General features: G+C 35.6%; 1 protein-coding gene across 1 annotated transcript in view; it reads left to right on the top strand.

The window, feature by feature from the left end:
• Positions 1-12230, top strand: part of NWD1 (NACHT and WD repeat domain containing 1) — a 1242814-nt gene that overhangs the window by 1113677 nt on the left and 116907 nt on the right. The window contains exon 13 of the mRNA XM_044090721.1: positions 3910-4000. Coding sequence (XP_043946656.1) covers positions 3910-4000 — 91 coding nt within the window. The remainder of the gene's footprint in view (positions 1-3909; positions 4001-12230) is intronic.

Here is a 12230-nt window from a genome sequence, read left to right as displayed (position 1 = left end):
ACCCAGATTTGACAGCAAATGCAATACCTCATTAGAGATCTGGATCGGCTGATCGTACCCCCCAACACTTTGTGCCAAGGACAATTGCCCCTCTTGTCCTGCCCTCGCTACACTACTAACTGCGCATGCATATGTGACATACATTCCCATGTTTGCACAGTACATCAGTGAAGGAGAAGTGATGGAGAAAACAGACTCTCCGTTGCTGTTTTCTTTTTTAACTATTAAACAAATAGACATTTACTAGGGCAGCGCAAACATATAATGAAAATCAGGTAGGTTTCTGTTTGTTTAGTTTTGCAGAATGTACTTGATTTTTCTTATATATTGCTCTGTCCTTCAGCATGTGCCAGTAGAAAGCCTGCCCACTGAATGGTACAGGTTGGGCTGTCCAAACAGAGTGCTTGTTTTTAATAGCAATGAGTACTGATTTTATAATATAATATATAATATAATATAAATATACCATAATGCAATACAATATAAACATTAATGGTGTTTTATGCTTAGATATATTAAGTACAGAATTTAACCATGGCTGGTCTGGTCTGGCCTGGCCATGACAATGAACCCCTGAAAAACAGACAAAGCCTCTAGAGGATAGGTTTGCCATTACTCACAGCTAAACATGATTTATGGCTGTTATTAGTATCAGTGGCTCAAGAAATAGAACCCTTGCTCTTGATGCTGGAACATCAAAAAGTTCTGGGTTCTTTTTCTTCTACAGGTAATGTCATTTGTTTGTCCGTTACTGACACTGCACAGCAGCATTTGGATGGTGCTACATCCTAGGTGTGCCATCCCTTGGATGACAAATTAACATATAAACTGATAAAAGACTTTAAATATCAAGATCACGTCCTCTTGTCAAACTATTGGAAAGAAAAAATACCATTGATTGAAGAAAGTAAAATAGTAAAAGCAATTAATTTAACAGTAAAATCAATCTTCCTCCAAAAGTTAATATTTACCCAACTCATGATACTCAATAATGTTTACTATACGCGTCTTAGCTTGCATAAATTTAACTCTAAAAATTCTCCTAAGTGCCCATATTGTAAAGATGAAACTGCTGACCTCCTACACATGTTTTGGAGCTGTAAATGTATATACAGACTTTGGAATTCCTTAAAATTACAACTGCAAAAGATGGGATATCAAAATTCAACGCTTTCTTGGGAATTTATGATATTGCATATCCCTCCAAATAATCTATCTAGATCCCAAATGACCATACTTATGTATATCTTTTTGCTAATGAAACTCTACATAGCTACTAATTGGCTGAACCCATCTCAAACTTCATGGGACAACTTCAAGATTTTAGCGATAAAACATATATTAGCCCACAAACTACCAATTAATGATCATACCAAACATATAAATAATCTGAAGATTTGGGAACAAATGTTCAATATTATACTGGCTTAATGTACCGAGCCCAGGAAACTCCCTGGATATATATAGTATAAAGTCTAACCCTATCAGGAATCATATTATTACAAGATATTATCCCTAGTGATAAGAATCTTCATATGTACTTCTATGTTAAAATATGGAAGCATTCATGTAAATAGTGTACATATGTTATAAGAATGTTGTTAGAAGCTTTGTTTGGAAATTACCTGTGTATTTCTCGGTCAAATGTTTGTATGAACAAGTTGAAAAATAATAAAGAATTATTATTGAAAAAAAAAACGGGGTCCCATCTGCTGGGACTGCTAGTAGCTCATTTAGATGTAAAAGATCCCACAGTACTTATTGAAAAAGTAAAAGCCAGATTTCACATCGTCTTTCCTGAAAACAGGCTGCTAGCCTAGTAGAACTGATGCAGTCAACACAGAGTAAATCAATTATGCAATGGCATTAAAAAAAATTAAATGTCTTACGTGACAGAAAATTATTTTCATTGAGCAGAACTGATTCAATTGTCCAGACAGCTTTTGGTTTTAATGCATAAGGTTGTTGAACTGGATGGTGCAGAAACAAAACAGAAATGTCACAGTTCCTTCATTTAACATAGAATGTAATATTTCCTCCTCATGTATGTCATTTGATGGTCAGCTTTCTTTTCTCTTACTGTTTACTATTCTCCTGCTCAAAACATTTAAGTGCTATAAGTAATGTGAGTTTCTGTCGGAGGGAGGATGCCTTAGAAATGAAGTACATATTCATTCAGTCATATTTGTGAGGCTTTAAGTTAATGATTCTGCTTACACCCAGAACCAAAACATTAGAATCAAAGTACTTGTAAAATCTGATATGTTTGTTTTTAGTTATTAGTAAGTTGTGGGCTTACTTTAGTAACTGTTATATTTGCTTTTAGTTTCTCTGATTAACAGTTTGGAATAAATAGTAGTTGTTATGTTTTTGGTAGCTATAGTGCTTTCTCATTTCAGCAGCAACTAAAGTACTTTCTGTGGGTAATACCAACTTACTAATGGGTATGCATATGACACTGATTTGCCAGGTCCAATCAATATTCATGTTTTTGAATACTAAATCATCTTCATTATATTTTGATATAATATAATATAATATAATATAATATAATATAATATAAGACTCCCCATCTGTGGAATAGACTCCCTCTCCACGTCAAGCAGAGTACCTCACTAGCCATCTCTAAGAGGAACCTGGATGGCTAGATGGGAAACAGAAAATACAACCTTGGGATCCCACCTGTGTCCCTGCTGGACAGGAGAAACAGGTGCTGACTTTGTGGGAACATGGGCAAAATTCTTGGCTAGACTTATAAGGGCCTCCGGGCCAATAGCCTAGTATCACCCTATGAACGTATGAATATAATATATTATATTATATTATATTATATTATATTATATTATATTATATTATATTATATTATATTATATTATATTATGTATGATTGATATAATATAATATAGACGGCACAGTGGCACTGCCTTCTCATAGTACTTGGTTCTGGGCTTCACTTCTCACCTTGGATGCTGCTTGTCTGGAGTTTGTGTGTCTTTCCTCTGACCATATGGATTTTCACCAGGTACTTCAAATTTTTTCCCTCATTTTAAACACAAACCATAGGTAATTTGGCAATCCTCCAAATCGCCTGTTGGTGGACATTCCATATCTGTGTCTGTGTGTTTGCATCTTGTAACAGGCTGTCATTCACTCCAGAATTATTTTCTCTACTTTGCACCCAGTAAGTGCCAGGACACACTTTGGTTTACCCATGAGACTGACTTAGATTAAGCAGGTAATCAGAGAATTAATTAATTAATTAATTAATTAATTAATTAATTAATTAATTAATATCAGGCAATACAATACAACATGGTACTTGAAAAAAGTAGTTATGCGCAGCTAGTCCTGTATAAAGCAGCTTCATAGACTGAGCTTACCATACTGGCTCTTAGTTCTTTCATTGTTTCTTGGGACAGTGGCCTTGCATTTTCAAAGGATGCTTATTAACTTACAGCAACTGAAAAAGACTAATTTGTTGTTATGTGACCATTTCCTCATATTTTCAGAATGAACCCCTTCCAAGAACATATCAGATGTCCCTGATTCTTTGAAATACCCTTCCTCCCTGGCCACACTTTCAGAATAAATATATTTATACAGAGATTTTGATTTTAAGGCACTGTTAAATCAGTTTGTGGGATTTTAGTTGTGTTTATTCAAAATAGTGCCATCATTTTAAATTATTATGTAGTACACTCTATCTTGTGTACAAAGTATTTGTTCACAAAACACCTGCCCAGTATTCAGAATGCCAGAGGCCAGTCTAGAACATGTCCCTGAACGTCATAAATCCCCATTGTTTCTGCATACTAATTCTCTTTTATGTTTGCAGGGTACTGCAAAGATTAGATGAAGCTCTATAATTTTAAAAATATTGAATAATATGAGGGTTTTATTCTCATCTAGGTTTCAACAAATGGAAACTGTTTCACTGAGAATCTATATGCTGTCACTACATTCTTGGTGGTTTCAGAAGATGAAATTCTATTTGCAGCAGGTACAGTACATGACACTTTCAATGAATGTAAATATCTGGTGAGCAAGTTCTTGAGAAAATGTATCAGCGGCAAATATAAAATAACCAAAGCATACACAAATTCAGCAACTGGCAGCTAAAGTGAAGTAAGCTTTGTTACAATAGTCAGTTAGATGAAAGACATTTGCTATTTGTAACAAATGGATCTAGCACTTTCTGCTCAGGGGATGCACTCCCCAACGAATTCAGAGCCTGACAGATGTTTATTTAGTCAGTTTACAAAAAGTGTGAAACTGCTTGTGTGATTCTGTACGCCATACAGCCAAGTTAATATAAACCAACAGAACACGGTAAATGATAAAATATTAAGTCACTGCCTGAATGTGCCCTTCATGCACCATGGTTGCATGTGACATACAGTGTAGTGCAAAACAGTTGTAAACATTACTTATTCTGTCCAAGCATGCTGCAGAAGTCACAGCATTTGTGCCACTCGTGGGTTTTATTATTTTTCTTTCTTTTACAAAGTTCCTTTTAACACAAAAGCACTAAGAGATCAGCAATTAACTTCTGTTTATTTTATTTTATTATTTTATTAATTTGTTAATTGGGTAAACTCACTGGCCCCAAGTGTTACTCTCCATGGCTGATTTGGGGGCACTGTCTGTTTAAGTGACTTGCTCAGAGTCACACAGTGGGCAAATAGAATTCAAAGGAACAGCATGCTAGACTACAGAAAGCAGGTCATTAACAGCATGAAGCCTTAATCCTCTCTGCTAACATCCAGAGGATTATCTATATTTAGCTAGCTAGCTATCTTAGATATACAGATATTGATATAGATATTTAGGTAGACAGGTAGAAAAATAGTCAATGTCTGCATTACCACTGTCTTCTCATTTGAGCCCATTTGGCCGTCTGAAAAGCCTGACAATGGGACCGGTGTGAGATAATTTTAATAGTGGGATTGGGAATATGTTGTTCCTCATTATTCTGCAATCTCAGAGTTGGTATATATATATATATATATATATATATATATATATATATATATATATATGTGTGTGTGTGTGTGTGTGTGTGTATATATATATATATATATATATATATATATATATATATATATATATATATATATATATATATATATACATATACATATACATATACATATACATATATACACATATATACACACACACACATATAATGAGAATGAAGAATGGAAAGGCTGCTGGCCCAGATGACATACCTGTGGAAGCATGGAGGTGTTTAGGTGAAATGGCAGTGGAGTTTTTAACCAGATTGTTTAATGAAATCTTGGAAAGTGAGAGGATGCCTGAGGAATGGAGAAAAAGTGTTTTGGTACCAATTTTTAAGAATAAGGGTGATGTGCAGAGCTGTAGTAACTACAGAGGGATAAAATTGATCAGTCACAGCATGAAGTTATGGGAAAGAGTAATGGAAGCTAGGTTAAGAAGGGAGGTGATGATTAGTGATCAGCATTATGGTTTCATGCCAGGAAAGAGCACTACAGATGCGATCTTTGCTCTGAGAGTGTTGATGGAGAAGTACAGAGAATGTCGGAAGGAGTTGCATTGTGTTTTTGTAGACTTAGAGAAAGCATATGACAGGGTGCCTAGAGAGGAGTTGTGGTATTGTATGAGGAAGTCAGGAGTGTCAGAAAAGTATGTAAGAGTGGTACAGGATATGTACGAGGGTAGTGTGACAGTGGTGAGGTCTGTGGTGGGAGTGACGGATGCGTTTAAGGTGGAGGTGGGGTTACATCAAGGACCAGCTCTGAGCCCTTTCTTATTTGCAATGGTGATGGACAGGTTGACAGACGAGATCAGACAGGAGTCCCCGTGGAGTATGATGTTTGCAGATGACATTGTGATCTGTAGTGAGAGTAGGGAACAGGTAGAGGAGACCCTGGAGAAATGGAGATATGCGCTAGAGAGAAGAGGAATGAAGGTCAGCAGGACTAAGACAGAATATATGTGTGTAAATGAGAGGGAGGATAGAGGAATGGTGAGGATGCAAGGAGTAGAGGTGGCGAAGGTGGATGAGTTTAAATACTTGGGGTCAATAGTTCAGAGTAACGGTGAGTGTGGAAGAGAGGTGAGGAAGAGAGTACAGGCAGGATGGAGTGGGTGGAGAAGAGTGTCATGAGTGATTTGTGACAGACGAGTACCTGTAAGAGTGAAAGGGAAGGTCTACAAGAGGGTAGTAAGACCAGCTATGTTATATGGGTTGGAGACAGTGGCATTGACAAAAAGGCAGGAGTTTGAGCTGGATGTGGCAGAATTAAAGATGTTAAGATTTGCACTGGGTGTGACAAGGGTGGACAGGATTAGGAATAAGTATATTAGAGGGTCAGCCCAGGTTGGAAGGTTTGGAGACAAAGCCAGAGAGGCAAGATTACGTTGGTTTGGACATGTGCTGAGGAGGGATGCTGAGTATATTGGGAAAAATATGCTAAGGATGAAGCTACCAGGTAACAGGAAAAGTGGAAGGCCTAAGATAAGGTTTATGGATGTGGTGAGAGAGGACATGCAGGTGGTTGGTGTGACAGAGCAAGATGCAGAGGACAGGAAGAAATGGAAACAGGTGTCTGCTATGGTGACCCCTAATGGGAACAGCCGAAAGAAGATGATGAGATGATTGATATATATATATATATATATATATATATATATATCTTATATATAGCAGGGGGTGCAGGTGGAGAGAAGGCTTGTTACTCAGCAAAAAAATGCAGTTTTGACTGTTTTTCATTTTGTTTTACTGTGTGAGACCATGTGTTGTCACTAACACTGAGTTTCCTTGTGCCCCCCACACCCACACCCCCCTAATTATATATTCTAACTCCAGGGTCGCACTACAGTGGGGAAGGGGGCATATCCCCTTTTCTTGTCAATAATACTTGTCGGTCAAATGAAGTGTCGGTCAAATGAAATTTTGGTCAAATGAGGTCGGGCAAATGGGTGTCGGGCAAATGAAGTAGACCCATACATATATATATATATATATATATATATATATATATATATATATATTTTTTTTTTTTAATTTGTTATTCTATTTATTTATTTTTTTTTTGTACACTTTAGCGAATATGCTTTTTCTGTAAAAAGCACTTTCGTTAAAGTGTGTTCGGCTGTTTTGGTTTCTGTGTTATGGGCGTTCAATGATAGTCCTATATCCATCTAGATCTATATATATATATATATATATATATATATATATATATATATTTATATATATTTATAATATTATATATTGTGTGTGTGTATGTGTGTGTGTGTGTGTGTGTGTGTGTGTATATATATATATATATATATATATATATACATATATATATATATATATATATATATATATATATATATATATATATATATATATATATATATATATATATATATATATATATATATATATATAGATATATATATAAAAACAAAAGCACAAAATAAGAAGATTCCCACTAAAGTACTGTGCTGTAGGAATAGCCAAACCAGATACGAAACCAATACAGCCAAGATTCGCTCTAAAAAAGCAATAAATAGATGAATTGATAAAATCACTGAACTTTAATAAAATGTTGAAATCAGGATAAGCACTTTCGGATCCGGATTTCGGTAACCTTCTGAAATCTGGATCCTACTTTTAACATTTTATTAATGTTCAGTGATTTTATTGATTCATCAATTTATTGCTTTTTTAGAGAGTATACTGGCTGTTTTGACTGTGTTGTTTTTTTTATTGAAAAAGCACTTTTGCGAAAGTGTGCTAAAAGAGAATAACGTGGGGAAAAGGATGTTGCTGAGATCATAGCACAGTGGGGATAAGGAAATATTCCCTTTTTCCCACTGTAGTGCAATCTCAGAGCGAGTGTATAAAAAGTAGGGGGTGTGGGGGTTGCAGTAAAGTTTTTTTTTCAATTTTTTTTATTTTTAGATTTTTTTTTGCACACTTTAGTGAATGTGCTTTTTCGGTGAAAAGCATGTTCGCTAAAGTGTGTTCGGTCGTTTATGTTTCATGGAAACATAATTTAGTGCAGCAGTCCTAGATCTCTCTCTTCCTCTCTCTGTCTCTCTCTCTCTCTCTCTATATATATATATATATATATATATATATATATATATATATATATATATATTTATGCATAGACACATGTATTTATGTATGTATGTTTGTGTCTGTGTGTATGCATATAAATGTGTAAATACACACACACACACATATTATATATATATATATATATATATATATATATATATACACACACACACGCACACACACACACACACATTATATAAAATATGTCTATAGTAAAACATTGTGGTTATTTTCACCAGTAGGGTAGGTGACTGGCTGTCTTAGTATGTGGTAGTCTGCTCTAAAGCATTGTATTAATGCTTTGTCACTCACTGATACCTATGGGGTAGCTGCCCTTTAACGGGAGCACTACAAAACGGATGACAGTTAAGCAAGGTATGTGTATAAAGAGGAGTTTGAATAACCCTGCAGAAAGTATGAAACCAAGAAGATTCAAAGAAGTTTGGAGTAGGAAGAGAGAACCATACACTCAGAGCATTGGTTGTAGAAAAAAGGTATTTTCTTCTAAGAGTTTATGTCAGTGAAGAACTGGTATTTTATTGAATCGAGATGGGCTAGAACCAGAATCTTTTATGGGATATTATTTTTTAATTCAGCACTTGAGTTATTAAAGGTACTTTTCAAATTTTTTTCCCTGCTGGACCACAAACACTATTTATGTTGACAAAGTTAGACGTTTATTTTAAGTTCCATACAGTAAAACTACTTTTATAGAGGAGAGAGTTGTGTGCAAGCTGCTTAATCTTCCACATTAGCGAATACAGTGGGCAGAAAATTTCAGCTTAAGCATTTTCCTTCAAGTCCCAACTCACCCTATCATTGCCAAGTATACGTCATTCCTCAGTTGAAAGACTTTGCTATTGTTAGGCTGTGGTCCACGGTGATGAAGTGAGTTTCTTTTCAGTATTAAACATTGTGTTGGAGCACACCGTAATCAGTATAAACTGAGTATACTTGTTTCTGTTTTCTCTCCATGAACGCATGCTGTTGTAAGTGAGAATACCAACTTCTTAATCCCTGTGCTGTTTATGAGGTTCACCTGCTATTAGTCATTTACCTCCTGAGGTAGTATGCCTACTTCCTGGGGTTTGAGAGAGAGATATACCTGAATATGCATTTCTGACAAGATGGCTATTGCAGAACAACTCCTGCAGACATTTGTGGTTGCTGCTAAAGTAAAAATAGCTGTGACTAAGTTCACAGCAACCATCATGAAGCTGCAAACCCTAGAGGAAGACGTCTAGACTTTGTATCTTGCAGTAGTCAAACAAATCTCTAGTCAGGAAGGATGGGACTGAACCGAATGGGCAAAAATACACTTGGCACAATTAACAGGGGACTCCCTCAGTGCTTTTACGGATATGCAAGAAGTAGAGTGTAAAGACTACAGAAAAGTCAAGAAATGTTTGCTTGCACAAGCTAGAGACATTACAGACACCCAGGCTTGTAAGGTCCGTGAGCAGACCTTTTCCTAAAAACAGAATGGTAGGGTCTCAGTTACATGAGCTGAAGTGCATATATTCGTTATAGCTAGACTGAGAGGGTCAGAATAGTAAGTAAACAATTACTGAGATACTTGATAATCAGTAAGTTGAAACAGACATTACTAACTATAGTAAAAAGAGGGTTGTCAGGTCAGACTTATAAGATTCTGAAAGTTTTGTTAGTCTGGTAAAATGAATCTTGTGTACTGAAAGTTAGATAAAGGGAAGTTTTAGAGTGAAACAGAAGTCACTTGTTAAAACATAAGGGGCAACTACACACATATACTGTTTTTTTTTGTTTTTTTTTTAAGATGAGAAAAAGGGCATGTTCATAGCTCTCAAATGTCCAAATTTTTGACTCGTATTTTTGGTCTTTTTCTTGTAAAATTGTAGTTTTCTGACTAATCACTGGCAAGTTACTAGGACTGAAGTCAAGAAATAATGCATACATTTGATTTTCAAACATCCTTTGGAAAATTCATGTTTATGCAAAACCTGTTATTCTATCAACTTTCTAAGTTTGTAGGAGCAGTATTTAAAACATGTGCCTGTTTTGGAGCCTTGGTCCCTCCATTATTTGTGGCTTTGTCTAGATTTCTTTCTCTAAGAATTTGAGAGGTTTGGGCATGTTTTGTTATGCAAAACTATTTTATTCCTGATGTGAATACTAAACATGCTGAGAAACTTGTGAGTGATATAAAACCTGTGGAATATGATAATATCTTTTATTTTACCTTTTATAAAGGTATACCTTTTTATTATTTTATTTTACCTTTTTATTAATACCTTTTATTTTCCATATTTATCAATGATCTTGCTTCTAGCATCTCCCAAGCCGTAACCATTCAGTATGCAGATGACTCCACCTTAGTCTCCTCAGCCTCTAACCCAACTGAACTTCAATCCCTCACCCAAAATGTCTTTCAGCTTGTAGAAGAGTGATTTTTACAGCGATGTCTCCTCCTTAACCCTAAAAAGACTAAACTGCTGTTGTTCACTCCCACACAAAAATTTTCACCACTCCACTTCTCCATCGTATCTAAAAACGGCACAGTTATATCTCCTGACACATCAACCAAACTTTTAGGGGTTACCATTGATCATAGCCTAAACTATGACTCTCATATTAATACCACTATTAAATCTATTAATAAAAAGCTTGGCTCCCTGTATAAAATCAAGCCTTTCCTTACTCCTACAGCCAGAATTACCATTGCCCACTCCCATCTTATCTCTACTCTCCTGTATGCATCACCTTTATATACAAATCTATCTAAAACTAACCTGAACAAATTGGCTACCTCCTACAATAGTATAGCCAGATTTGCTACCAGCTCCCCTTTTAGATCTCACCATTGCCTAAATTTAAAACAACTTGGCTGGCTGGAACTTGAAAATCAACTTTTATCACAGCAACTTATAGTCACCCAAAAAATCCTTTACTTCCCTGAAAAAACACCTATCCTTACTAAACGTATTAGTCCCTATAAAAATCTTTCTAACCTTCGCTCTTCACACAAACTTTTAGTATCCACACATAAATCTAATAATAAAGCAGGTGACTCACTTTTCTCCTATACAGTGGGGAAAAGCTGGAACCTTCTTCCTAAGGACCTCACTATGATCTCCTCTTCCTCACTCTTCAAAAAGAAACTCAAACTTCATCTTACTAACCACTGGCTCTGTCCATGCAGCAACCCTGACTAAAATATCTCCTCCTTTATAACACTACATTCTCTCTTCCTATGCTTACCCTCCCTACTCTCTTCTCATTCCTTAGGCCACTTAGCATGTTACTTTGAACTACCTTCTCCTTGCTACTCATATTAGATTTTACTTCTCCTTCTTACCTTACTTTTACCAAACCTCTCTGTATTTCTCTCTCCTCTTTCCTTTTGTCTTTTTGTTCCACTACTACTCTCCTCCCTATTTCCTTGTACTCTCTTAAAAAAATAAATAAATAAATAAATAATTTAAAAAATATATATATATTTTGTATAGAATTAAAGGAATGAGGTTTTCCTTTTATTTTCGCTGTATTGTTAACATTTGTAAACTATTATATATTGCCTAATACCTTTGTTTTGTTTTAAATTGTCTGTCCTTTTGGAGCTTTTCTCCCCGGGCCTCTACTGAAAATGGACATATATCCAGTTAGACTAGCCCGGTCAACAAATGTTAAATAAATAAATAAAATAAAATAAATATCTCTGCTGGCCTAGCTGCAACTGCATTGTTACAGTGTAACTGCCAAATTACAGGACAGGAGGAAACTGCAAGGGCTCTTGGACCCTTGCAGAATTATTACTGTTGTAAAATGTCAATATGTTTCTTAGCAGAAAACTCAGACCAAGAATGCTGTGAAAGTAGTGTACATAAATGGGAAGAAAAAGTGGTATCCCATTGCCCAGGTGGAAATTCAAGCTGAGTTTGAGAAGGTACTAGATCCTGTAGCAGTGGTACTGTACCTAACTTATAATTTTTAAAAATATTTCTCATTTTAAAGAGATGTGGAAACAGTGGGAAGGGGGTAGTAGTTTTGATAACTTAGGTCCTCGACATAAAGGAGTGGACTCTCAAGGTAAACAGCTCACTACCACACCTCTGTCATCACTTAAATTCAAGGAGAAAGAATTGCCCAC

Source organism: Protopterus annectens, chromosome 13.part0, assembly GCF_019279795.1.
Source record: "Protopterus annectens isolate FY-2018-M chromosome 13.part0, PAN1.0, whole genome shotgun sequence".
Lineage (NCBI taxonomy): Eukaryota > Metazoa > Chordata > Ceratodontiformes > Protopteridae > Protopterus > Protopterus annectens.
This window is presented reverse-complemented; position numbering and strand designations above follow the sequence as displayed.